This window comes from Lipophrys pholis, assembly GCF_963383615.2.
Source record: "Lipophrys pholis genome assembly, chromosome: 8".
NCBI lineage: Eukaryota > Metazoa > Chordata > Actinopteri > Blenniiformes > Blenniidae > Lipophrys > Lipophrys pholis.
In genome coordinates this window covers 31750102-31778100 of record NC_137630.1, presented here as the reverse complement: position 1 = coordinate 31778100, position 27999 = coordinate 31750102, and the positions used below count along the sequence as shown (strand labels likewise).

Here is a 27999-nt window from a genome sequence, read left to right as displayed (position 1 = left end):
AAAAATGGCAGATCTTTTATTCTTCGGTAATTATATTTTTATATATATATATATATATATATATACATATTTTTTTATTTTTTTATCTGCTCCAGTCTGTATACAGCAACTTGGCCAACTGTTGACTTTGTCATGATTCATTGAGAGTTAAATCGTGTTGAATGTGTCGCAGGTGGAGGTTTTGTTCACGTTTCTCCACTTCCTGTTACAGTTTGCTCAGTGGATGCTAATTAGCGCCGATGCTAACGTGAGCCCGAGCGCCCGCTGGGTTTTGTTGACGTTTCTTTACTCGTTTATCCCGCAGAATATAACGTGGACAGAATTCGTTTCGACAGACAGGGCCGGCCGTACCGCTCGGAGTCTACAAAGCGGGACATAGCCAAGGTCCAGGAGCTAGAGGGCGACCTTGCAAAATGGAGCAGGAAGATATCCCAGGTAAGTCCTTCACCGAGGACCGTCCATCCTCCATCAGTCCTACAGTCCACTGACTGGTCACGTCTTCTCCCCAGATCCTGTGGGAGAGCCACCAGCTGAGGGCGGTGGAGGATTGCGAGGGACCTCTGACCGAGCGAGAGCACTGGTCCGTCCTGTACTCACAATTAGAGTCCGCCGTCCAGCTCGTCAGCAGCCCGGAGTGTCAGAATGTGGTGAAGGGGCTAAAGACCCTCCGCTCTAACAAACTCAAGGTACTGGGCCAAAGCCTTCCCTCCCCTTCAGACACAGAAACAATGTGTAGATGGTGTATTCATGACAAATGTGGTTTGGAAATGTCAGCTCTTCTTATTGTTGGTTGCCCCCCCCCCCCCCCCTACAGGCGTGGGACAAGCTGGTGGGCGAGACCCTGAACCAGGCCTACCTGGCTAAAGAGAACTTGGTGATTCTGAGTGAATTCGAAGATGTCTTTCAGCAGCTGTACAACTGCAACCCGGTAGGCTCACCACCAGTCTCACAGAAGACAGAACGTTAAAACTTTAGAATCCAAGCAAAGGAAAAGTCTCCTCACTGTTTTCTGTCTGGATCCATACAGACCGCAATTAAAACCATCCGCCGATCAGAAATGATCTGGCAGAGCTGAACATGGAGGAATCCAATTAAATGTGAAAGAGGGACTGTGTGTAAACCGTTGAATGGCCCAGCTCAGTTCCTATGAGTTTGCTCTATGTTCAAGTTGTCTCTTTTTTACTGTTTACTTAAAGCTACTGGTATATTGTTTAAGATCCTATCGAACATACATCTGCTTGTTTGAAAACGCGATAAAAAAAGTTGTGGGAAAAAAAGGGACTGTTTTGGTTGTCGAGGTTAATTCTTATCATCCTGATTTGTTCATAACTTCGTCACTTCAGGTTGCTTTGCTGGAAAGAATCCCGGGTACCGTCAGAGCCATTGAGGTCATTCACCGCTACGCATCATGTGAAGTTCCTTCTGCCCTGCTCATGAAAGTAAGTATACACACACACACACACACACACACACACACACACACACACACACACACACACACACACACACACACACTCGGCTCATCACTGAAACACAGAAACAAGCAGGACATGAATATGAACTACTTCTCTGGGAACCTTCTCCAGGTTACCAACCAGCTGGTGACAGAGTGCCGCTCGTACATCACCGATAACAACACGTGTCCCGTTTGGACACAAGATCCTAAGGACGTCTTGAGTAAGATCAAGGTAAGAATGAACCTCTCACTTACAGTAAATGACCCCGGATCTAGAATAGGACATCAAGTGGACGTCAAGGTTACTTTTATTAGTACCCCTAGGTAGACTTGTTCTACAGATGTTTGTGATGCATTTGGCAAAAGACAAGCAGATAATTGGTCGTGTGAAAGCAAGACAGACAAGAGCTCAATGTTCCGCTATTCACCAATAAATTAAGAACAGTTAAAGAGAAACCACAATAAACCCTTACAGAGATTAAAAAAAGCAGTCACTAATATAAACTAGGATAAGAATATTCAGTGAAGAGTCACTAAAAAAGGATAGAATAGATACGATGAAGTGCTTTGTCACTGGGTCTTGTTCAGTTCGGTGACGGCGACAGGAACAAAGCTGTTGTTGAACTGGGAGACTCGGCAATGCCACGACGAGCTCTATAAGACTACGTATGTAATTAGTTCAATTGATTGAATAATGGTCAATGATTGGCTGTCGTGCTCGGTCACAGTTCGATCCTCCTGCATTGAAGATCTTTGTGGCCCTCGTGATGTTTAAAGTCCCTCAGTTTCTCTCGGGGTCATGACGGTGTTCCTCTTCTCTCCCAGGACTCGACGCTTCTGTACGAAGAGTACAGGTCTGTCTTCCGGAGAATACAGGCAGAGTCCATGGAGAAAGACGTGGAGAACAGCCTCAGGGCTTCCGAAGTGCAGGTCATTGGCCAGTTTCAGGCTTTCTGCACCAGGCTGGCGAAGGTACAGGCCACGCTAATGCTTTAACACGCCGGTCCCGCTCCTCGTGAAAAAGCCTTTTCCAGTAACCAGGGTCGTCTCTTTCAGATCACTCAAGTGGTGGCGATCTGCGACACCTTTGAAAGTTTCAAAGATTCCGGTGTCGAGGACATCAAGGGTATCAACACTGTGGTCAAGCTGTTCCCCGACATGGTGTCTAAGATTAAGCAGTACGACGTGTTTGACCCCGAGGAAACCCAGTTCGAACGTGAATTTAAGATCTTTCTATCCAGTGTCGAAGACCTGAAGGTTTGTATTATCACGGTGCTGGTCCTCATTCATTCAGAGCGTGTCGTTTAGCTGGAGAAGAATGTGTGTGTTTCAAGCTGACATCATGGCGTCTTTGTCCTCAGGTTTATCTGGTGTATTGCGTGCATTCATGTTTCTCCACGGTCTCCACGTGGCACGACGCTGTCCATCTGGTGACATGGTGAGTCCAGTATCATGTTAAGGAATCAACGTCTGACTGTCATTGTGTCAATGCTGGTAAATAAACACACGCCATTTTGTTTGCAGTTTCAAGAGGCTCAACATTCCCTGTGTCACCGTGGAAATCCCCCAGATCGTCAGTGGCCTTCTTCATATCTACGACACCAACTTGAAGATGGTGCAGAAGGTGTGTGTCCACTTTGCTTCCACTTCTGGACTCCACTGATCTTTGGGCATGAGTTGTAATAGCTCCTTTCCCAATTCTCCTTTGCAGGTCTTCCACAGCCAGAAAGAGATGCCTACGTTAGAGGGGGACATGCCTCCCGTGGCTGGAAAGATCCGCTGGGCTCAGAACCTCTTCAGGCAGATTGAGGAACCGATATTCTTCTTGAAAGTACGTGGACATTCTGTCAATAAGACTTTACTCCTGTTCAGTAAATACTTCATTTTCATTTTCTCTTGTTCCCTTGTTTCCTCTACAGGACAACTCTGACGTCCTCTCCACCTCCACAGGGAAGATCGTGGTCCAACTGTACAACCAGTTGGCGTCAGAGATGGTCACCTTTAAAATTTCAAGCCACCGAACTTGGGCCAATGAAGTGTCCAAACTTGACCTCGGTTTGTTCCGTCGTTCTTCCTCTTAAGACCCCGTTCACACAGCAGGGATTCCAAATGAAAAAGCAAAACTTGAGTGGCGTTTTAAGGGTCCATTTGTACGCCGGCGGCGCTCAGAGCCTCTGAAAAGACACATTTTTTGAGAGCGGCTCCCAAGGTGGAGCTTTTTTCAAAAACAAAAAAGCCGTTTTCAGCGTTTCTGCAGTTGCCATGTAGTTTTCCATCATGTTTCTGTGGAATGGCCAAACCTTTCTGAAACAGCAGGAATTGCGTTTTCATTGGAAAACCTGTAAACGGGGTCTAACTGTTGCTTCCTTCAATGATACAGAATTATAGTGACTGTCCTCCTCTTCCCAACAGCCTTGACTAACACTCTGCTGGCTCAAGACTCCACAAAGAAGTTCTTTGTCAACTTTGACCCTAAAGTGGGTGAAGTTATCCGTGAGGGGGAATGTATGCTAGCGATGGGTCTGGAGATTCCCGCCCAGGCTTTATGTTTGGTCAAAGTGTCAAACAAGCTCAGCAGCAGTCGCGACAGACTGCAGGTAAATAACAACGTCTTTGTTTTTCCACTGAGAAAATATTTTGTATGAAAGCAGAAAAGAACTTCTGTTTGTTTGTTTGTAGAAACTTCTGTGGGAATACGAGTCGCTTTGTGAAAGCATCCCTGAAGACTTCACAGCTCTGTTGACTCCAGCGGTTCAGGACGTGAGTGGCTTTCACAGTGTGGCTTCAGCCTCCCGGGTTTTCACAGTGTGGGAAGAAGCTTTCTCCAGACAGATTTGATTAAGTTTCACTTGTTGCCGGCGTGTTTTCTGTTTCTTTGAACGATAAGGTGGGAGCTGTTCTTTACCGCGGCTGCACGACGCTCTTCTGGTGGTCCTTCCAACCGGACAAGTTCATCGACGATGTCAAAGCGGCTTTGTCTAAACTCACGCCGATCGTAAAGAAGGTAACGGTTGAACTGTCTTGATGTATTGTAATCTGAAGAGAGGCGTTCAAAACATTCCACTATGGATTTCTTTTCAGTTTGGATTAGAAATCATGTATTCAAAAATGGTTATTAATTCGTAAAAGGATCATTTTCATTAAATATCCTGTAGAGCAAAGTCTGCCAGGCTGCCAGCCTTCATACAAACAACACAAACTATATGAAATGCAATGTTTCCATAATGTTTACACTCGGGCTCTTTCTCCTACGTCATGTTTTATTGGTGACTCTTGCAGGTGCGAGATATTAGCCAGCTCCAGATCAACGTGGTCCTTCAAGAAATGTCGGAGACGCTGCTCATCGAGCTTCCAGATGACGCTTCTCCAGTCGATCACCTGATCAACCACAACAAGGTGTTGTTTCCTGTGTATATTCACACTTTTCACACATTTAGTTCTCCTGACATCAATTTGAGGACAAAACGCCTGATAAATCTCCCCTTACTGATTTATCTCACCTGGTCATACTTTTATGGCTGATCTGTCGACTTTACATGAATGATCTATCCATCGCGAGCGCCGTTGGGTTCACCATTGCATTGATCCTCTCTGTTCAGAGTTTCTGTGAGGAGAGTGTGGGGAGCTTGGACCGACACTGCCGTCACATCGAAGGAGCCGTCGAGGAGCTCAGCCTCCTGATTCAGGAATCCAACGAGTGTCCTGCAGGTACTCTTCAACACTTAAGCACCACGCTTTTTCACTTCAGACGGTCCGACCAGTGCGGTTTTTAAGAGTCCGAACTGTTGGGACGGCTCCAGGTTCGGTCTTGAGCCTGGTTGCCTCAGGAAGTGAACAAGTTGTAAAAAGGAGCAAACTGTCAACACTCATTTAACTGTTGTCGTTCTCAGGAGAGACCCCTGGAGAAACCACCCTCAGAGCGAGAAAAAATCATTTTGAAAAGGTATGTTAGGATACACACCGTAACACATTTGTTCTTCCAGAAAATAGGATGTTGTTTTAAATTCAAACCCAATTTTTAGGAGATCAAGAAGTTTTACAGGACTTTAAGCGATCGAGTGTCCTCCGCAGTCGGCGCATCAACCTGGAAGTCTCTGGCGTTCCTGAAAAGTAGAATCCCCGTCTCTCAGTAGGTGTATCCGTGTTTTAGATTTTTTTCGTCAAAAGACAGTGTCAAAGGAGTAACACCTCTGCCCTCCTACAGAAGGAACCCGAGGGATTCTCCAGATGAGTCTCTCCCCGTTACGATGGTCAAAACTGAGGTCCAGCTGCACAAACCAAACCTGGTGAGTTTCTGTTTGGAGATCCAGGAGATAATGACTTTGAAACCACAGGTGGAAGTGAATTCTGAGGTTTCTTACGTAAACCCCTTCATGTCTCCAGGTTTTCAGTCCTGCTATGGACACGATCCAAGAGGCCTTAAGCCAACTCCTGCTCCTGGTGTTGGAAGGCAGCAAGAGAATTTATTGGTCTGCAAATTACAGACAGATGACGGACGCAGGTAGGTCACCACACAATTTAAAGTCAGTGTTGTTACATCGCTCTTTTTTTTCATCCTCTGGCACAGAAAAAGACAACTTGTTCCAGAGTGTTCAGGAACACAGTGGAATAAGAACTCTGGGTTCCTCTCTGAGAGACGCCATCGGGTCCCAGAGCCAACAAATCCCCAACATCCTCCAGCAGTTTGAGCCTTTCAGAGGGATCTGGGATCAGGACAAGGTTGGTTCTCCACAAACACGTCGGGCTGTGAGTTGACTCCAAATCATGGGATATTAACGTTTAGTTTTTCCTCCATCAAGGAATCCGATGCTGGAAGTCTGTCCTTGATGGAGTACGAATCTGAACTCCAGCACTGGGACTCGAGGGAGCGCGACGTTCTGAACATCACGCCGGTCATCGTTTCCGGATGCATAGAAATTTCAACAGGTGAGTTCAAGTAGTTCCTTTACAAGCCTGATGACGAATGCTTCCTCCTCTTTGATGTTCCCATTTTCTCTTAAAGGAATCCGGTCCTAGTTCGACTGGGCCGTCCTTAGAAATGCAGTGATAGTGTTTCACACAATGTGCTCCAACCAGAATCACTTTTAATATACTTATAACTTCAGCAGTCAATAATAGTTTCAGTCTCCAACTCCTTTACCTCTATTTGTTAAAACTGCAAAGAAGGACCAATAGGTTTGGTGTATTTTAAAAGTTATCACGATGAATTAAGCTTGGTGGGCTGATCAGGGACCTAATTCCAGCTGAACGTGGAAGAATTAAAAAAGCTCCTGAGCTTCTTTTCTCAGTCGGATTTCCTTCGTCTACAAGAAAGTTTTGTTCATTTGTGGAACAAACAGGAAATCTTTTCGTGAAAGATCCACACGTTGCATTCCTGTTTGTGAACAGAACCCTTGAAGGAATCCCTGAGAGCAGAGATCCGAATCTGCAAGGAGCGGCTCTGCAACAGCCTGAAAGTGGAGAACAACAAGAGGATGGCTGAGTTCCGCAAACAAATCGAGGCGTTCCTGACCTTGCTGGTGCTGCCTGTGAGCCAACTGGAGGATGTGCATCGCACTGTGGAGGCCCTGTCCAGCATCAGCAAGGCAGATGCTGACATCGACTCCACACTGAACTCTGTGAAGGTACGACTAACTCCCTTCCTAATTGAGTCTAACAGAAGAAATAACCTGCCTTCATTCGCACTCGTTTATTTAATCACACCAGAGACTCTTCGGGGGAATTGTAAATTGGTTGTTGCTTAACTTGCAGGCGACCGCGCCGTTGGCCACGCTTGATATATGTCTTTGTTTTAAACGGCACATGATGTGTTATGCAGGACGCCTTGGAGATCGTGAGCAAACATGAACCCGGAATGACGCCAGCAGAAGCGGAGGAAGCAGACGGCCTGACGCAGAGCTTCAAGAAGCTTCATTCGAAAGCTGTTAGTAGATCGGAGCCACTGGTGCACATTAAGACTCGCCCTCTGTCGCTCACCTTGGATCTGTGTTGTGTCGTTGATTTTCCAGAGTTTGGTGCAGAACGTGCTTCTCCACAGGAAGCCCAACTTCAAAAAAGACCTTCTGCAGCGTGTGGCCATCTTCCAAAAAGATCTTTCCACTTTCATGGAACAATACAACACTGTGAGTGCTCTGCTGATGTTTGACCTGCTTCGTTAAATCGCTCTGGGTGAAGCCAGTTCTTACTGGTTGGTTGTTGTGTTGTAGGCTGGACCGACGGTCGAGGGGATAGCTCCACAGGAAGCAAGCCGCCGGCTGAAGAGCTCTCTGGTAACCTAACAAACATTTTATACACGCTGAATCATCAGAATAAGATTCAGAGTTTCACAAAGACACAAAGGAAGTTTTTCCACCGTGAGCAAATCGTGACCTTTTATTTCTTTTTGTATTCAGGCTGAGTTTGAGAGTCTGTGGAAAGACTTTGGCACGTACTCATCTGTAGAGCAGTTTCTGGAGTTACCACTGACAGAGTATCCCTCCCTGCACTCCACAAAGTGTGTAACAATCCCAGCACAATCTTTACTGCTGCTAAAACCAGTGAGAACCCAGGTAGAAGCTGAAACTTGTTGATTGTTTCCACAGAAAGGAGTTGGAACTGCTGGAGAAGCTATACACCCTGTACGACGCGGTGATGAGCCAGATCAGCGACTACTACAGCATCCGGTGGTCAGACGTGGACACAGAAACCATCAAAATTCAACTTATGGACTTCGAGAACAAGTAATTTCTTTTTTTCTTTCTTTTTTCCTGTTGTTGCTTGTTCACAAATCAATGATGGCGTCCCTCAAGTCTCCATCATTGGGCCTCTTTTGTTTAATGTCTACGTGCTCCGTCTGGCTCAGATCGTGAGCAGTACCACAAAGTCACGATCTGTGAGTAGTGTCCCGTGGAAATAACTTTGCCTGTGTTTCTGTGTTTCTGTGTGTCTGTAGATGTCGGAGGCTTCCCAAAGCTGTGTGGGAGCAGCAGGCCTTCCTGGACCTGAAGCACACCATCCACGACTTCAGTGAGTTGTGTCCTCTGCTCGAAATGATGGCCGAGAAATCTATGATGAGGAGACACTGGGATCGGATCACGGAATTAACCGGGCACCGGTTTGAGGTGGAGTCGGACACCTTCACTCTGCGGGACGTCATAGAGGCGCCTCTGCTGCAGCACAAGGACGACCTCGAGGTTTGCATTCGACGTCCACGTCGCGAGAACCGCCCGAGCCCGTTGCCTCACGCGTGCTGACCTGTTCTTGTGCTTCCGTAGGACATCTGCATATCTGCCGTGAAAGAGACGGACATCACCGCCAAGCTGACCCAGGTGAAGGGGGCGTGGCTCGACCAGACGCTGAGCCTGATGACGTTTAAGCAGAGGGGGGAGGTGACGTTGAATGCAGCCAACATGATGGAAATCTTGGCAAATTTGGAAGACAGCCTGATGGTGCTGAGCTCGCTGCTGAGCAACAGGTACACCACACACACACACACACACACACACACACACACACACACACACACACACACACACACACACACACACACACACACACACACACACACACACACACACACACACACACACACACACACTCTGCATTAATGAGCTCAAAAGGCAGGAGGAGATGTAGTTAGTGAATTCTAGCCTGGGCTGTACCAGTTCCGAATTATTCTGGTACCGTGAGACGTTTGTCTATCAGCACCAGACGGTAGCGAACTGTTAAGGCTGATGTCGCTGCCACACTTTCTCTCTAATGTCCTCATCTGCTTCGTACAGATACTGCACCTACTACAAAGCAGAGATCCAGGATTGGATCTTAAAGCTGTCGACGTCTTTGGAAGTGATCGAGCAGTGGATCGTCGTCCAGAACCTGTGGGTCTACCTGGAAGCCGTGTTTGTAGGAGGAGACATCGCCAAAGATCTTCCTGAGGTCCAGCCCTCCTGTTTTTTTTTAATTCATTATTTCATTATTCACGTTGTTGAAGTTAGAGCCTTTTAAGGCCTCGTATTAAAAAAACAGACCTGTTTCCTCGTCACAGGAAGCCAAGCGATTCCAGGATATTGACAAGTCGTGGATGGGGGTCATGCAGCGAGCGCAAAACGTCCCAAAAGTGGTGGAATGCTGCGCCGGCGACAAAACTCTGGTGAAACAGCTGCCAGAGCTCCAGAACCAGCTGGAGAGGTGTCAGAAATCACTGGTGGGGTAAGTGTTATTCTCTGTGTTTTAGTTGTGAACGATGGAAAAAACTAACTTCCAATTATTCCAACTAATTCCCATCCCAATGTAATCTCTGGTGGGCCAGATTGGTCAAATAGTGCCATTAAATAACCTTGAACGTTATAATAACCTTCCATGGCAGCATCGCTGACATCCCAGCTCGGGTCTCAGTGTTGTTTTGTGTCGCTACTCTTAAGAAATGAGTTAGAAAATCAATGTTTTCTTTGATTTTATTACCGTTTGGCCTTTAAGTTCACCCCCCCATTAAAGTTCTTTCATGGTATGATGTGTTCTAATCACATTTTCAGTGAGTTTTCATCCTCGTTCCCGTCAGCGTTGCACAAGCCCGTCTTCTGGAGTAAGGAGTGTTTTCTTTCTTTCTCTCTTCTAGGTACCTGGAGAAGAAAAGGCTGCTGTTTCCACGATTCTTCTTCGTGTCTGATCCGGCACTTTTAGAAATCCTTGGACAAGCCAGTGATTCTCACACAATTCAGGTTTGAATGGCCGCCGTTTCTCTTAAAGCTGCGGTGATGATAGCTATGAAAAACCCAAATCAAATGGTTTTTTTCTGGAGGATTATTGTGAATATTATTTTGTATTGGGGTGTAGAGATTCGAAAGGCTTTGCCTTCTTGTGTTTTCCAGGTTGAATATTGTCTAAACACTATTTTAAATGTCCTTCCAGGAACATCTCCTCGGAGTATTTGACAACGTGAAGGAGGTGGAGTTTCATATCGAAGAATATGATAAAATTATGGCTGTGCGCTCACAAGAAGGAGAAGAACTGCCGGTAGGTCCAATTTATTCACGTGTGGTTGCCATTTTGGTCATATTACATCAGAAGAAATCACATTGTCTAGAAATTCACACATTCATCCATCCCTGATAACACTTCTCCAGCTGAGGGTTGTATTCTGTGTCTGAACTGAAACACAGCAGGTCTGGAAAACACTGGATGGTTGAAATGTCCAGTTTGTTGCACTTGGTGGCAGTAGTGAGTCACTTTGCTTTACTTGGTTGTAGCGGATTCTTGTTTACGATTTTTGTTTGTACTCATTTGATCTTGAAGTAGAATGACTCACTGCTCCACCTGGTGGTACAACGTGGTTTTATCAGACTGGTTAGTTTATCCACTTTTGTGGAAGAAATATTGAAATTACAGTTCAATGTTTAAGAGAAAAATACATGTTAGAATCTATATTTAGCGCATTAGAAATGTGATACAGTGAATAAGATGAGAATCATTTTTTGCTTTGCATTTAGACTTTTTGAAATATTTGAACTACTTTTTTTTCCCCATGTAAACGAATGGGGACATTTCTTTTAATTTCTAAATTCTTCAGCCTTTACCTCTTTCAGACCTTCACCAATTTAAACAATTCAACTTTTAAAACAGGAATTTCAACTTTTTAAAGTTGTTTTGAAGCCTCTTGAAACATCTTCATGCTTTTAAACTTTTTTGAAATATATAAAGTAATTAGTTATTGTTACAGAGACGCTTAATTAAACCTACATCACGCAGAATTAAAATGATCGTGATTGTCAATTACAAACTCAGTTAGAGTTTTTAACACAAAGACTTTTGACTGTCCTGAACTCTGTGTGTGTGTGTGTGTGTGTGTGTGTGTGTGTGTGTGTGTGTGTGTGTGTGTGTGTGTGTGTGTGTGTGTGTGTGTGTGTGTGTGTGTGTGTGTGTGTGTGTGTGTGTGTGTGTGTGTGTGTGTGTGCGTGTAGCTGGTGAAACCCGTCATGGCGCAGGGAGCGGTGGAGCTGTGGCTGGGCCGGCTATTGGAGGAGCAGCAGACTTCGTTAAGCTCACTGATCACAGAGGCCAATGGGGAAATCAACAAAGAAGACTTTGAGCTCCTCCCCTTCCTCGAAAGATTCCAAGCGCAGGTCAGTGGACAGGAGGGCGTCTCAGGAGCCGTTTACACGACAGTTTCAAGTGAAAACGCATCGTTTCTGCTTTTTCTTTTTTTTCTTTTTGCATTTTCACTTGAAATAGTTTTTCCGTGCAAACGGAGCCTTATTGCATGAACAAGTATATAGTTTGTATCTCCAAGTGAAACAACACGTGTGATGTTCTTTTCAGGTGGGCTTGCTGGGGATCCAGATGCTCTGGACGAGAGACGCCGAGGAGGCTCTGAATCAGGCACACGACAACAAGAAGATTATGCGCGCCACCAAAAAGAAGTTTCTGGAAATGCTGAGCGCGCTCATCAAGCAGACCACCCACGACCTCAGCAAATTCGACAGGGTGAAATTTGAGACGCTGGTTACGATCCACGTGCACCAGAGCGACATATTCAACGACCTGGTAGGTTTCTTTGACGCTGTTTCCATGGAGACGTGGCCGCTTTTCTTTCTTTCCTTTCTTTGATACGATGAAAACAAACGGCCCAAGAAAAACATGAGCAAGGGAGTAGTTCTGCACATGCTCAGTAGAGCCAATTGGAACAAAGGTTCCTCCGTGGTGTCATGACTCCCAGTCCATATTCTCCCTGACGTGGTACTTTTATTTTGACAGTTATCGTAATAATCCAACTTGGTCCAACTTTTCTGTAACAAAAACTCAAAAACGGTGCGTTTTCACTGAAGCGTTGCCGTGGAAACGGGACCAGATTGTGTGTTTGGCTTTGCTGTGTGTTTCAGCCAATCCGAGAGGAAAGTCCACTAAAGTAACCAAACTAAAAGTCTCTTTCTGTTTTGTGTCCTCAGGTTGCAAAGCGCATCCAAAGTGCCAGTGACTTTGAATGGCTGAAGCAGAGCAGGTTTTACTACAAGGACGTGACGGATGAAGTTCTTGTCTCCATCACCAACGTGAACTTCATCTACCAGAACGAGTTCCTCGGCTGCACCGACCGTCTGGTCATCACTCCGCTCACCGACAGGTAAGAACCCGTCGCTGTGATGGATTACCGTCACATTTTCAAATTCGGGTTGCCGATGCCTCTGGGTTTCCTCTGGTTGTGGACCCGGCAGAGGAGTATGGATGGTTTTGGAACTGAAGAAGTCTCGTCTTTATCCACCCAGGTGTTACATCACGCTGGCTCAGGCTCTGGGAATGAGCATGGGAGGAGCGCCCGCCGGGCCGGCTGGCACCGGCAAGACGGAGACCACCAAAGATATGGGCCGCTGCCTGGGCAAGTACGTGGTGGTGTTCAACTGCTCCGACCAGATGGACTTCAGAGGACTGGGGAGGATATATAAAGGTCTGTCATCACGGCGAGGGAGCGGCCGATCGGGCGGCGCTGGTTTCTGTTCTGTCCACTGACGCTGTGTTTTTGGTTTCTCAGGTCTGGCGCAGTCCGGGTCGTGGGGCTGCTTCGACGAGTTCAACAGAATCGACCTGCCGGTCCTTTCAGTTGCCGCGCAGCAGATCTACATTGTTCTCATGGCGCGCAAGAATCAGATAGACTCTTTCATTTTCTCCGACGGCGACTGCGTGTCTCTGAATCCAGAGTTCGGACTCTTCATCACCATGGTGAGAAACACACAGGACACGATTTCGCTGCTACAAACTTTTTATTAATTAATTAATAAAAAAATTTAAGGTCTTTTTTATTTTGGATAACACAGAAATAACATTCACACATATTTTCCATTATTTTCCTTTTCTTCTCTGTCCCTCCCCATCACAACAACAACAACAAACAAACCAAACAAACTCCGGTGCTTAAAACAAAACACATGAATTCATTATAACAGATAAGACAAATATAGAGGACAGAGAAAGCTCTAAATGTTCGGTCCTTGCAGTCACGTGGTTGGACGTGGTTCTACTGCAGTATTCGATATTTTTGACAAGGTGTTAAAGATGGATTCCCAGAAGCTGTTCAGTTTTGGACATGTCCAAAACACGTGTATCAAGGTGTCTGGGACATTATTATTAAAGACTAATCATGTTCTCTGTGCAGAATCCGGGATACGCAGGTCGGCAGGAACTCCCTGAAAACCTGAAGGTGCAGTTCAGGACGGTGTCGATGATGGTGCCAGACCGGCAGGTTGGTCACGATTCCTGGTGGAAACATTTCTTTCACCCTAAATGTGAAGCGTCCACTTTATTTTCTGTTTTCCGTCCTAGATCATCATGAGGGTCAAACTGGCCAGTTGTGGATTCAACGACAACGTCGTCTTGGCCCAGAAATTCTTTGTCCTTTATAAACTGTGCGAAGAGCAACTTACAAAACAGGTGAGACTCGCTTCAGGCGCTTCAGGCGTGTTCTGAAGGACGATGGGACGTATTAACAGCTCCCTCCTCCATGTTTCAGGTCCATTATGACTTTGGCCTGAGGAACATCCTGTCCGTGCTGAGGACACTGGGGGCCAATAAAAGAGCCCGACCTGACGACACGGAGTCCAGCATCGTCATGAGAGTGCTGCGGGACATGAATCTGTCCAAACTGGTACGAGACGTTTGAAAGTGTCACGTTTAGTTTTCACCTTTCCAAGGAGAGTTGTGTTCCTCCTGACCCCCCCCCCCCCCCCCCCCCCCCCCCCCCCCCCCCCCTATGTTTCAGGTGGACGAGGACGAGCCACTCTTCCTCAGTCTGATCAACGACCTGTTTCCTGGGATCGAGCTGGATGGGAGCACCTACGCCGACCTCCAAGCTGCCGTCGCCCATCAAGTGGAGCTGGCCGGTCTCGTCAACCACCCGCCCTGGAACCTCAAGCTTGTTCAGGTATTTCACACAGTACTGTGTTTGTTCAGCGTTTGGAAATCCCCCCTCCCCCTGGTTCTGAAGCCTGACCGTCCGTTCCCCTCAGCTCTACGAGGCCATGAGAGTGCGTCACGGGCTGATGGTTTTGGGCCCGAGCGGAGCCGGCAAGACCAGCGTCATCAACATTCTCATGCGGTCTCTGACCGAGTGTGGGAGCCCGCACAAGGAGATGAGGATGAATCCTAAGGCCATCACAGCCCCACAGATGTTTGGTCGACTTGACGCAGCCACCAACGACTGGACGGACGGGATCTTCTCCACTTTGTGGCGGAGGACGCTCAAAGCAAAGAAAGGTTGGTCCAGACAGTCTCCACCATGAACAGACTGAGTGTTTAGAGTTTGGATTGTTTTGGTTCGGACACTCCCCATTTGAAGCCGAGGAAGCTGCTTCAAATGGGGAGTGTCATAGGAGTGTCATGTTTTACACATCAGCGTCATGAGAACGATGTCCCTCGTCCCTCGTGTAAAACAATTGATGATTGTTGCAGAATTCTTTGTGAAATGTTGGATAAACGATGTGTTTTGACTCCAGATCAGTTCCTCTGGATCGTCCTGGACGGGCCTGTGGACGCCATATGGATTGAAAATCTCAACTCTGTGCTGGACGACAACAAAACGCTGACCCTGGCGAACGGCGACCGCATCACGATGTCTCCCAACTGCAAGCTGGTGTTCGAGGTGCACAACATGGAGAACGCCTCCCCTGCCACCGTGTCCCGATTGGGCATGGTGTTCATGAGCTCGTCCACGCTCGGCTGGAAGCCCATCCTGCAGGTTGGTCTCTAGAATCCTCCACAGAGCGACGGGGAAGTGATGCTTCCACCGCAGACACATTGACATCATCTTTCTCGCTGCAGGGCTGGGCTCACAAGCGCAACGCACAGGAGGCAGAAAACATCTTGAGTTTATACGAAAAGCTCTTTGAGGACGCTTACGTCTACATGACGCAAAACCTCGAACCCAAAATGGAGCTTTTGGAATGCAACTACATAACTCAGGTATGTATCGACAGAGAAAAAAAGAGAGCGTTTTCATGAGAAGAGTTTTGCAGGAGGGTTTTGAACTGACTCTTTGTTGTTACTACAGTCTGTGAATCTCCTGGACGGTCTCCTGCCGACCAAGCAGGCGGTGGAGAGGAAACACTACGAGCGCCTCTTCGTCTTCTCCCTGATGTGGAGTCTGGGAGCCCTGCTGGAGTTGGAGGACCGGGGCAAGCTGGAGGGCTACATCAGGAGTCACCACAGCAAAGTCGACCTGCCTCGGACACAGCCAGGAGAGACCATGTTTGAGTACATGGTCAACCCCAATGGTGACATCTCTCTTTTTTTTTTAACGTTTGTCTCTTCATTGATTCTATCGTCCTCGTCTGCTCCCTCCATGCAAACACAATGATCAAATAACACCTTGTGCTTTCAGGTGAATGGACTCATTGGAACGAGCACGTGGGCAAATACGAGTATCCGATGGACCACGTGCCGGACTACACCTCCATTCTGGTGCCAAATGTGGACAACACCAGGACGGCTTTCCTGATTGACACGATTGCCAAGCAACGCAAGGTTGTCTGCTTTCTTTGTTACAAAAAAAAGAGTTCTGACTTGGTGAGTGTGTCCATGAACGATGATGAACAACGATGGTCTCATATGGTTATTTAGGCGGTGCTGCTCATCGGCGAACAGGGAACGGCGAAGACGGTGATGATAAAAGGATACACCAACAAATACGACCCTGACACCAACCTCTTCAAATCCCTCAACTTCTCCTCCGCCACGGAGCCCATCATGTTTCAGGTACAGTTCAGCTCTCGATCAGTGTGTGTGTGTGTGTGTGTGTGTGTGTGTGTGTGTGTGTGTGTGTGTGTGTGTGTGTGTGTGTGTGTGTGTGTGTGTGTGTGTGTGTGTGTGTGTGTGTGTGTGTGTGTGTGTGTGTGTGTGTGTGTGTGTGTGTGTGTGTGTGTGTGTGTGTGTGTGTGTGTGTGTGTGTGTGTGTGTGTGTGTGTGTTGTCTTAAAAATGTGACATGTGACAAAGCATGTTATTAATGATATCTTTCCATTTACAGAGAACATTGGAAAGCTACGTGGAGAAGAGAGTTGGCAACACCTTTGGCCCGCCGGGAGGACGCAGGATGACCGTCTTTATCGATGACATAAACATGCCTGTGGTCAACGAATGGGGAGATCAGGTACCAGATCGGTGTCCTCTGTGAACACATTCCTGTTTTCAAATGGACTTGCTTCTGAGTTTTTCTGCTTCAACCCATTCAGATCACCAATGAGATCGTGCGCCAGATGATGGAAATGAGCGGGATGTACAATCTGGACAAACCGGGGGACTTCACCACGATTAAGGACGTGCAGTTCCTGGCTGCCATGATTCACCCGGGCGGCGGGAGAAACGACATCCCAGAAAGGCTGAAGAGGCAGTTCACTGTGTTCAACTGCACTCTGCCGTCAAACGCCTCCATCGATAAGATCTTTGGTAAAAAAAAAAAAAAAGACAAAGAGGCATTCTCCCTTCAGTCTGACTGTCTGTCACATTTAATCAACTCGTCTCTTGCTCTTTGTCTCCAGGTATAATCGGCTGTGGATATTTTCAGGAGTGTAGGAACTTCTCCAGGGAAGTGACGGACATGGTGAAATCCCTGGTGCCGGCTGGAAGGGTCCTGTGGCAGTGGACAAAGGTCAGAACAGCGACCGAGTGGAATAAAAACTCATGAGGTTCTTCATTGAGCACACAATCTTATGTTCTGCTTTTACATTTCAGGGTAAAATGCTTCCAACGCCCTCCAAGTTCCACTACATCTTCAACCTGAGGGATCTGTCCAGGATTTGGCAGGGGATGTTGAACATCAAGGCGGAAGAGTGTCCCGACGTGCCCACCCTCTTGGCTCTCTTCGAGTGTGAATGCACACGGGTGATCGCAGACAGGTAGGTGTCGGTCGCTGGCGTCTCCGTGATTCACAGTGCAGCAGCTGCACAGAGGCTAAACACCGTCGTCTCGTCTTGCTGCAGGTTTATTTGCGACGAGGACAGGGAGTGGTTCAAGGAGGCCGTGATCCGTGTCGTCCGGGAGCACGTCGACCCGGCCCTCGTCGAGAAGCTTCATCCCGAGCCCTTCTTCGTGGACTTCCTCCAAGAGGCGCCGGAGCCGACCGGAGAAGAAGACGAAGACGCCTGCTTTGACGCTCCTAAAGTTTATGAAATGGTAAGTGATTGGTATTCCCCGACAGTCTCTGTTCGCGTGATGAAAGCTCTGCCCACAATCTGAACAATCTTTGCTCTCCCAGGTGCCGACTTTGGAGATTTTGTCTGAGAAGCTGAGTTTGTATCAGTCTCAGCACAACGAGGTCGTCCGAGGCGTCACCTTGGATCTGGTTTTCTTCAAGGATGCGATGACTCACCTCGTCAAGGTAAAGCAGGCGTCCTCTTTGGACTTCAACACGTCTTCCACTGCAGGGGATCGGATCGTGGTGACCTCTGAGTTTTTCCATTTTTCTCCAGATCTCCAGAATCATCCGGACCGATAATGGGAATGCTCTGCTCGTTGGAGTGGGAGGATCTGGGAAACAGAGTCTGACTCGCCTGGCTTCATACATCGCTGGCTACAACGTCTTCCAGATCACCCTGACCAAGTGAGACACTGCTGCTGGAGCCAGTCCAGCTGTCTTGGACCCCGTTTACACCAAGACGTTTCCAGTGTTTTCATTTCAGAAAAGTTTCTCTTTCACACTGAAAACAGTGTCTGTTCACACAGAAACTGTACAAGAGATCCCGAAGCCTCGTTTGTGTATATTTCTTTACCAATACGGTGTTTCTTTTCTCATCAGGTCATATAACATTACCAACTTCATGGACGATCTGAAACTTCTGTACAAGACCGCCGGGGCTGAGGGAAAAGGCATCACCTTCACCTTCACCGACAATGAAATCAAGGACGAGGCTTTCCTGGAGTACCTCAATAATATCCTTTCTTCCGGAGAGGTAAGGACTTTAAGACGCATTCAAGGACCCGCCCGTCTTCAGGAAGCACTAATTCTCAAACTGAAACTCTTTGCCGCTCCTAACCGTTCCGTGGGAAATGAACTCTGTGCAGGTTTCCAATCTCTTCCCCAAGGATGAGCTTGACGAGATCACCCAGAATCTGATCCCAGTGATGAAAATTGAGTCTCCTCAAACGCCTCCAACGTTTGACAACCTCTACGAATTCTTCATATCCAGAGCGCGGAAGAATCTTCACATCGTCCTCTGCTTCTCTCCAGTAAGTCTTAGTTTTATTCAAAAATATTTCCCGACCACTACCGGTAGTGTTGGTTTTTACTGGTTTATTTATATGATCCAGCACCTGTACCTGGTATCTCGTATCGTTTCTGAGGTTTTTGTCTTGTAACACAGATAAAATGTCTTCCTCTCTCCGGACTAACAGCGTAGTATCTGCTCTCTCTGACAGGTGGGACAGAAGTTCCGCTCCAGGGCTCTGAAGTTTCCCGGCTTGATTTCTGGCTGCACCATGGACTGGTTCACTCCCTGGCCCACCGACGCTCTGGTGGCCGTGGCCGATCGGTTGCTGTCAGACTTTCCACTGGTCTGCTCCGCGGAGGTGAAAGCTTCTGTGGTGTCCACCATGGCAACCTACCATGACAAAGTAGCTGATGTATGTGAAGGCTACTTTGAAAGGTACGAGACACACTCTGTTTGTTTGTTTTTCTAAGATTTCCTTCATCTTTTTTCTTTTTTTTTTTAATTTTGCAAAAGTATTCAAAGTATTTTATCCTTCAGGTTCCGACGGAGAACTCACGTCACCCCAAAGTCCTACCTCTCCTTCATTAATGGTTATAAAACTTTGTACACCGCTCAGCACAAACACATCAACACACTGGCAGAACGCATGAATGTCGGTAAGTGCAGGCGACGTCCTCTAAAGTCTTCCATGTTTGCCGAGGATTGAGTTTGATGACGTGTGCCCGGTTTGCAGGGTTGTTCAAACTGGTGGAGGCCAGTGAGTCGGTGGCTGAGCTGTCGAAAGAGCTGGTGGTGAAGGAGAAGGAGCTCGCCGTCGCGTCTGTGAAAGCTGATGAGGTAAGTCGTGCACCAATGAAACTCCTCCGAAAATGAAAATGGTTACACAACTCCACACAGAAAGTCAGACAACATCCCCTCTGTGAAGGCCAGAGCTCCACCCACTGTACCAACCAGACAGACACCATCAGAATGTTTTGGCTGACACCTTTTTGGTTTGTTTCATTTTTGTACATTCACACAGGTGGTGGCGGAGGTGACAACCATCGCTAAAGCGGCCTCCATTGTAAAGAACAAGGTGCAGGTTGTGAAGGACAAAGCCCAGAAAATCGTTGAGGAGATTGAGGCAGAGAAAGCCGTGGCAGAGTCTAAACTGGAAGCTGCCAGACCCGGGTTAGAAAGAGCCGAAGCGGCACTCAACGTGAGACCTCTCAGCCTTCTTTAAACGTATCCAGGCATTTTTTTGCGGCGTCTCTGTTCACGTAGTAACTAATGCTGTCCGCTTGCAGACCATCAAACCATCTGACATTGCCACGGTGAAGAAGCTGGCCAAGCCTCCAAAGCTCATCATGATGATTATGGACTGCTGCCTGATTTTATTCCAGCGAAAGTTAGATCCTGTGGTTCTTGAAGGCAACGCTCCGAAGCCCTCTTGGGGCGAGGCCTTGAAGGTAACAAATCTCCAACAGCCTCTTCATGTACCATCAAGTCTGTGAACTCTGTATGTGCCTGCGTGTCTCGTGCTGTTAAAATTCATTTTATTCCAATTCATCCACTGTAGCTCATGAGTGCCCCGGGTTTCCTGTCGTCCCTGCAAAACTTCCCCAAAGAAAGAATCAACGGGGAAACTGTGGAATTGATGGAGCCCTACTTGGACTTGGCGGAATACACCATGGAGCATGCCAAAAAAGCGTGCGGCAGTGTCGCCGGCCTGTTGGCTTGGACCCGTGCGATGGCGGACTTCTATAAAATTAACAAAGAGGTGGTTCCACTCAAGGTGAGGTTAATGTTCAACACATCTGCTCCAAAAGATTTTTTTATTTTTTAATTTCTGGTGTAAATCTGCAGTTTAACGCTGTAGAGTTAGAATGTGATTCTGTCCATGTTTTCCACATCGAGACATCCTGCAGTTAAGCCTCCTTGTCTATTAAGTACACAGTTTCTCAGCTGTCTGCCGTGTTGCGTTTCCTCTGATCGTCCCGTGTCGTGTGTTTGTTTGTAGGCGAACTTGGCCGCTCAAGAACAGAGACTGGTGGAGGCCAACAGAAAGCTGAACGAGGCCGAGGCCCAGCTGGCCGAGAAGGAAGCAGAGTTCAACAAAGTCAAGGCCAAAAGTGATGCTGCTATGAAGAAGAAGCAGGTGTGCACAGTGTGAACTTGGGTTTATCTGAATGTACTGAGTGACTGAGTGAGATGGCCTGAACGAACCTGCTTTTTAGGATCTGCTGGATGATGCTGAGCGATGCACGAACAAGATGGAGGCTGCGACTGCGCTGATCAGCGGACTGAGTGGTGAGAGAGATCGCTGGACGGAGCAGAGCAAGCAGTTCAAATCGCAGATTAACAGGTGGGTTCATTAGTTCGTGGTTATTTTATTTCCAGTTGTCCGTCAAGCGATCCTTCCTGACTCGACTCTCTTGTCTTCTGCAGGCTCGTTGGCGACGTCCTCCAGCTGGCCGGCTTCCTGTTGTACTGCGGGCCGTTCAATCAGACTTTCCGTGAGATGCTGGTGAAGGAGATCTGGGAGGCGGAGCTGAGGAAGTACGGAATCCCTTTCACAGAGGACCTCAACATCATTTCTGCCCTCGTGGACCCTGCGACTGTGAGTGAAATACAACAGTGATCAGCACTCTGTCAGGAACCCTGAAACGAAAAAGCATAAACTTTGTAGAACTTGTGAAAATAAGGACTATTTGAGGACCGACGTGAACGTCCTGTTGTTAGTTGGGAAGAAGTGTGGAAGCTGCCGTATGTCGTCTCCTGACTGTGAGACTGTTTTTCAGATAAGCGAGTGGAACCTCCATGGACTCCCAGGAGACGACTTGTCTGTGCAGAACGGCATCATCGTCACTAAAGCCACCAGGTACCCCCTCCTCATCGACCCCCAGACTCAGGGCAAGGCCTGGATCAAGAAAAAAGAAGAGGCCAACTCCCTCCAGGTAAGCGGTCTCTGATCCAGTCTGACGGTTCAGTCTTCACTTTGCTCTTTGTGACCGTCGGCCGGGATTCTCTCTGCGCAGGTGACGTCACTCAACCACAAGCTCTTCCGGACTCATCTGGACGACTGCCTGTCTAGTGGACGCCCGCTGCTCATCGAGGACGTCGGTGAGGAACTGGACCCGGCTCTCGACAACGTCCTGCTGAAGAACTTTGTGAAGTCCGGGACAAGTTTCAAGGTGCGTCAACATGCTTGTGTCTCGTCTTGTCCGTCTGTGTCAAACTGTCCTTCAGATTTCTGCCTGTTGCTCAGCCCTGATCTAATTCAACACGTCCCAACTTAACAATTTGAACTCGTTCAGGTCAAAGTGGGAGACAAAGATGTGCTCGTAATGGACGGATTCACACTTTACATCACCACCAAACTGCCCAATCCAGCTTACTCCCCGGAAATCAGCGCCAAGATGTCCATCATCGACTTCACTGTGAACCAGACGGGGCTGGAGAACCAGCTGCTAGGCCGCGTCATCCTCACAGAGAAACAAGTCAGTGTGTGGAGTTCTGTCATGGCTCCAACATACTCACGTAGAATCCCCCGAGCCCCTGACCTGTTACCACCGAGCGTGCTAAGATGGATTCTGCTCTATTCTCTCTCTGAACAGGAGCTTGAGGCTGAGAGGCTGAAGCTGATCGAGGACGTGTCTGCCAACAAGCGGAAGATGCAGGAACTGGAAGACAACCTGCTGTACAAACTCAGCAGCACAGAAGGTACAACGGAGACCAGAGTGTTCTCAAATTTCACATTTATTAACTTTAAAGCAGGAGTTCTCAAAGTTTTGAAAGCTTGAGGGCCGATTTAAGAACCCAACATTGGACCGAGGGCCGTGGAAGACGCACCGTTTTTGTCCCATCGTCCACACGGCGCTTGCGTTTCATTTTTCCCAATATGACCGTGGATTTCCTTCTGCGCACTTTCAGGCTCCTTGGTTGACGACGACTCCATGATCAGCATCCTGACCATCACCAAGGAAACCGCTTCTGAGGTCAGTGAGAAGCTCCGCGTGGCCGCCGAATCGGAGGTGAAGATCAACGCGGCTCAGGCGGAGTACCGTCCCGTCGCCACTCGGGGCAGCATCCTCTACTTCCTCATCACAGAAATGAGCATGGTCAACGTCATGTACCAGACCTCCCTCAGTCAGTTCCTCAAAGTATTTGATCTGTCGCTGGAGAGGTGAGACTACTGAAGAAAACTCAGTCTGCAGGGTTTTGCTCCGAATGACTACTGAACCGATTGACCGCAATGTTATTCCTCTCTTGGTGAACTTTCTCTCCCAGGTCTGAAACGTCCCCGATAATCGAGCAGCGCATCGATAACATCATTAAATATATGACGTTTGAGGTGTTCAAATACACGGTCAGGGGCCTGTATGAGAACCACAAATTCATCTTCACCCTCCTGCTGGCGCTCAAGATCGACCTGCAGCGCGGCCAAATCGACCACAGGGAGTTCCAGGTCTTCCTCAAAGGTAGCACCTTCATCACTGCACAGAAAACAAAAAGCACGGTTGATCTTCAAACGAAGGCCTGCACCTCTTAACGTCTCCCTAACCTCTTAACAGGTGGAGCCGCTCTGGACTTGAAGACCTGCCCTGAAAAGCCCCACAAATGGCTCCTGGACAAGGTCTGGTTGAATCTGGTGGAACTCAACAAGCTGTCGCCGTTCATCAACATCGTCGATCAGGTCAGTTGAAGTTCCGTGCAGCAGTTAAAGTGCTGGGTTTATATGACTCTGCAGTGCTGATGTTGTATGAGTGCTACTAGACCAGCCAATTGTGATTCCCTGTTATCAGGGTGTCATAATAACGACTTCAAAAGTCTCCAATTGATTGAAAATGCTGCAGTGAGGAGAAATCAAGTCACTTTAATATCAGCTTCTCTTCATTGGCTTCCTGTTAAATCTACAACAGACTTTAAAATCCTTATTTTAACAACCTGTGGAGGCTGACACCTCCTATATCATGAAGCTTGTATATCATGTGGACACCCTGGACGGCAGTGGCTCATACGGAGTTTCTCCCTTCCCTGTTTTCAGGTGAAACTGAATGGGAGCAAGTGGAAAGCATGGTTCAACCTGGACTCACCAGAGAACGGCGCCATTCCCAACGGATACAACTCGCTCAACGTCTTCCACAAGCTTTTACTGATAAGGTTGGATCCTGCTCCTTAAATTCAACCCGTCGCCTGGGTCCAATATGACGACAGTAATAACCTGGTCCTCCTCCGCAGGTCGTGCTGCCCCGATCGGACCTTGTGTCAGGCCATCGGCTACGTGGGAGAGTCTCTGGGCGAGAGGTTCACTGAGCCCGTCATCCTGAACCTCCACAGCACCTGGGAGGAAAGTGACCCCCGCACTCCCCTGATCTGCTTCCTGTCCATGGGCTCGGACCCCACCAACCAGATTGAAGCCCTCGCTAAGAAGCTGCAAGTTGGTGAGTTTGTCCGCCACGCGGCTTTAAGTGTGATTATTTTTCAGTCGTCTTCACGGACGTGTGTTTGCTTTGCTTCATCTTGTAGACTGCGAGTCGATATCGATGGGCCAAGGACAAGAAGTGCACGCCAGGAAGCTGGTTTGCACATCAATGACTCAGGTCTGCTCAGGGAGAATATCACAATATTTTATGATGAAAATATAAGAATTCTACTTTCAAAATGAATGACTGCACGCACAAATAGGAAACGTGCAGATGAAATGCCGCCGAGTGGTTCTGACACGTTTGTGTTCACATCCAGGGAGGCTGGGTCCTTCTGCAGAACTGCCACCTGGGTCTGGACTTCATGGACGAGCTGCTGGAAACCATCACGACCACAGAGAGCATGCACAACACGTTCAGAGTGTGGATCACCACGGAGCCCCACGACAAGTTCTCCATCACTCTGCTGCAGGTAATGCCTGGCTCAGCCTCCTGTGTCAGCGCCAGGGTTTTTCCCAGAGTTTACGATGAATCTGAAACCAACCCCCCCCCCCTCCCCATAACACACCTTTTCTTTTTCTTTTTCCACCTTCAGTCCTCCATCAAGTATACCAACGACCCACCTCAGGGGATCCGCGCCGGTTTGAAGAGAACGTTCAGTGCAATTTCCCAGCAGCAGCTGGAAGGCTGCGACAACCCCTTGTGGAAGCCTCTGCTGTACAGTGTGGCCTTCCTCCACACGGCGGTGCAGGTAAGACCGGCAGCCCCGGCTCAGACGCTCGAGCCGCTCCGCTTTCAATCTCGCGCTTGTCGTTATGTATATCAACTTTTAGCTTTTTTTTCATTCGCATAAGAATATAAGACAGAATCACAAGAAGCCAAACTCTGCTTCCAGCGGGTTCATATGAAATCCTTCAAATCAATTAACCTCAACCGTAATGAAAATATAAAAGTAAAAAAAAAAACAGGCAGAGAAAATGACTGTAATTTCCGGACTATAGGCCGCTACTTCTTGCACACACTGAACCATGTGGCTTAAATTATGACTGTTCTGGATCTTTACGGGTTAACAAACTTCATGCCACCAATACATGCGTGATGCGTTCAGGTGCATCACGTAACTCTGACCTTTAAACTTGGTGGGTGCAGCTTATCTTCAGGTGCGCTCAATAGTCTGGAATTGACAGTAACACGAAATGAACACAAACTATTTAGCCTTATTAATAGAATAGCACTAGAAATGAGTTCCAGAGTTTGGGCCATGACACTTGATGTAAAGCTTGGAGGTACGACAGAGCGGGGTTGATAAAAGTGTTTTGGGTTCCAGTGAGTGTAGGAAGCAAACTTATATGTGGACAATTCGATCGAAGCAAACCGTTTGCAAATGTGAAATTGTCTGAGGTTTGAGTGAGCGAGCACGCTTCATCCTCCTTTATAGTAAATCAATAATTCCCTGATTTCCCAAGACTGGAAAAGCCTGTTGAGTCTCTCATCCCTCCGTTTGACATCATGGTGAAGCCAGACCGGCAGAAACAGCCAGCAAAGCCTCACATGAAGTTAAAGTTGAGCTGAATTATAACTACAATTGATTTTCTTTCCTTGCTTCCTCTTTAAGGAACGGCGGAAGTTTGGCGCGCTGGGTTGGAACATACCCTACGAGTTCAACTCGGCCGATTTCAGCGCAAGCGTGGAGTTTGTTGGGAGACACTTGGACGACTGTGGCGTTAACCAGGTGAGGCTCCAGCCGGTTGGCTGATTCTGATTCTGATGTCATCGACGTAGCATTGCCGCGTCATCGAGCTTGTGCTTGTGTTTCTACAGGAGGTGTCGTGGGTGACGTTGCGCTACATGCTGGCCGAGGTGCAGTACGGAGGAAGGGTCACCGACGACTACGACAAGCGTCTCCTCAACAGCTTCTCTAATGTAAGGATCCCACCTTCAGCCTACGGCTTCACCTCTCGCTCCTTTGGATCCTCATCGGTCCAGAGTCACCAAGTTGTTTTCTCTTTTCCTGCTGCAGGTGTGGTTCAACAAGTACATTCTGGATCCGGAGTTCTGCTTCAGCTCGGGCTACAAGATCCCAGTGTGTAACACGGTGGAAGAGTACATGGGTTTCATTCAGAGTCTGCCCCCCGTGGATTCACCTCAAGCTCTCGGCCTGCACCCGAATGCTGACATCACGTAAGGAGAGGCTGTGGTTCACGGTGGATGTACCGCTCAGTTTGTCGATTGGCTCCTCTAATTTGAGCAGATTGAAGCATTAGTGATCAGAGGGAGTTAGTTAGTAATGGCTAACCCTAACCTGAACTGCAGTTGGTCTGAAAACGTACAGCTGAAAGTTTATTATTGGTTTCTACCAGGTACCAGACAAACACAGCCGCTGAGGTGCTGGACACCATCACCAACATCCAGCCCAAAGAAGGTGGAGGAGGGTCCGGAGAGACTCGGGAGTCCATCGTTTACAAGATGGCGGAGGACATGTTGGCCAAGCTTCCCTGTGACTACGTGCCGCACGAGGTCAGTGGACGCCATCGGCCGTCTGTTTGCCGACAAACTCTCTGTTCAGCTGAGACGTAAACGATGCTGCTGCTCTGTTTGGATTTTTAGGTGAAAGACAGACTGAAGGAGATGGGAGCGCTGACACCGATGAACATCTTCCTGCGCCAGGAGGTGGACAGGATGCAGAGGATCCTCGGCGTGGTGCGCGTCAGTCTGACCGACCTGAAGTTAGCCATCGATGGTACCATCATCATGAGCGAGGTGAGAGTACAGAGACGCTCCCGTTACACCAGCAGTTCACTCAATACTTCCTGCTGCGTGCTTTAGTCTGATCACTGAGTTTAAACATCTCATTTTAAATGAGACGCTTTCTATTTCATTAATGATGGAACTGATGTCCTGATTTGCACGGCCTTTTCCAGAACCTCCGAGACGCCCTGGACAACATCTTTGACGCCAGAGTTCCATGTCTCTGGAGGAAGATCTCCTGGGAGTCGTCCACGCTGGGCTTCTGGTTCACGGAGCTGCTGGAGAGGAACCAGCAGTTCCACAGCTGGCTGTTTGAGAGGCGACCCAGAACCTTCTGGATGACTGGCTTCTTCAACCCACAAGGTGAGCTCAACATTCCTGGAAACAGACCAGAAGCTGGTTCTGTGATTCACTGGAGACCAACAGATGGTCGCTCAGTCAGCAAACAAGCAGTTTGATGGAAACAGATTCTGGTTTGTCTGTAAACATCTGGACTTTGGTGTGATGGACTTGGGAAATGGGTGCTGATGATGTGTGATACCTTTTTATGGGAAGTATATTTTAAAGATTCTGTTCTGTTAGAGTAACTTTGATACGGTCTGATTGTGTTTTCCAGGATTTCTGACAGCGATGAGACAGGAAGTGACCCGAGCAAACAAAGGCTGGGCTCTGGACACGGTCACCCTCAACAACGTGGTCCTGAACCAGTGGCCGGAGCAAATCAAGAAACCTCCCAGGGTAAGTGGAAGCTCATTTTGACTGTTGGTGCAGCCGAGTACGTATCAGGATGACCTGACCACCCGGCCGCCGCCTCTGTCCACAGGAGGGAGTGTACGTCCACGGTTTGTTCCTGGACGGTGCCGGCTGGGACAAGAAGAACGCCTGCCTCGTCGAGTCCTCTCCCAAGGTGCTCTTCACTCCTCTTCCCGTCATCCACATGTTCGCAGTCAACTCCACGGCCCCGGCGAACCCCCGTCTTTACATCTGCCCCGTCTACAAGAAGCCGCAGCGCACCGACCTCAACTACATCACGGCCGTGGTTCTGCAGAGCAGCCAGTCCCCGGACCTGTGGATCCAGCGAGGTGTCGCTCTGCTCTGTGACATCAAGTGAAGGACGACCTGGAAGGAAACGGGAAAACAGCCCCACTAAAGAAACAACAAAAAAACGCTGAAAACAACAACAAAAAAAACTAAAAAGACAAAAAAAAACTAAAAAATAAAAAGACAAA

At 48.0% G+C, this 27999-nt stretch overlaps 1 protein-coding gene across 1 annotated transcript; it reads left to right on the top strand.

Annotated features, from left to right (window-relative positions):
- Positions 1–4: 4 nt before the first annotated feature.
- On the top strand, positions 5–27881 carry LOC308112818 (dynein axonemal heavy chain 8-like; the record flags this gene model as incomplete). The annotated part of the gene is made up of 86 exons (XM_080468581.1): positions 5–26; positions 305–435; positions 510–686; positions 815–928; positions 1344–1439; positions 1587–1688; positions 2282–2428; positions 2513–2713; positions 2818–2894; positions 2981–3080; positions 3168–3287; positions 3376–3511; positions 3869–4053; positions 4136–4216; positions 4344–4460; positions 4736–4852; positions 5056–5164; positions 5624–5742; positions 5840–5957; positions 6024–6175; positions 6256–6382; positions 6845–7080; positions 7275–7379; positions 7465–7578; positions 7663–7725; positions 7849–7949; positions 8038–8175; positions 8388–8628; positions 8710–8909; positions 9217–9370; positions 9480–9643; positions 10050–10152; positions 10343–10447; positions 11392–11553; positions 11750–11974; positions 12376–12548; positions 12691–12869; positions 12954–13141; positions 13575–13661; positions 13742–13849; positions 13929–14063; positions 14178–14339; positions 14425–14671; positions 14911–15152; positions 15236–15376; positions 15465–15687; positions 15795–15937; positions 16034–16168; positions 16439–16561; positions 16644–16857; positions 16950–17059; positions 17143–17306; positions 17391–17583; positions 17666–17788; positions 17880–18010; positions 18206–18359; positions 18472–18636; positions 18826–19052; positions 19155–19273; positions 19351–19454; positions 19639–19815; positions 19904–20065; positions 20176–20391; positions 20617–20754; positions 20834–20961; positions 21045–21216; positions 21398–21553; positions 21635–21790; positions 21914–22096; positions 22214–22319; positions 22530–22782; positions 22887–23077; positions 23171–23292; positions 23644–23759; positions 23838–24040; positions 24126–24199; positions 24342–24494; positions 24618–24773; positions 25638–25754; positions 25844–25945; positions 26043–26203; positions 26383–26539; positions 26630–26782; positions 26944–27133; positions 27387–27508; positions 27594–27881. 86 exons carry the CDS (start codon positions 5–7, stop codon positions 27879–27881), a joined length of 12801 nt encoding a protein of 4266 aa, XP_080324707.1.
- Positions 27882–27999: the final 118 nt, after the last annotated feature.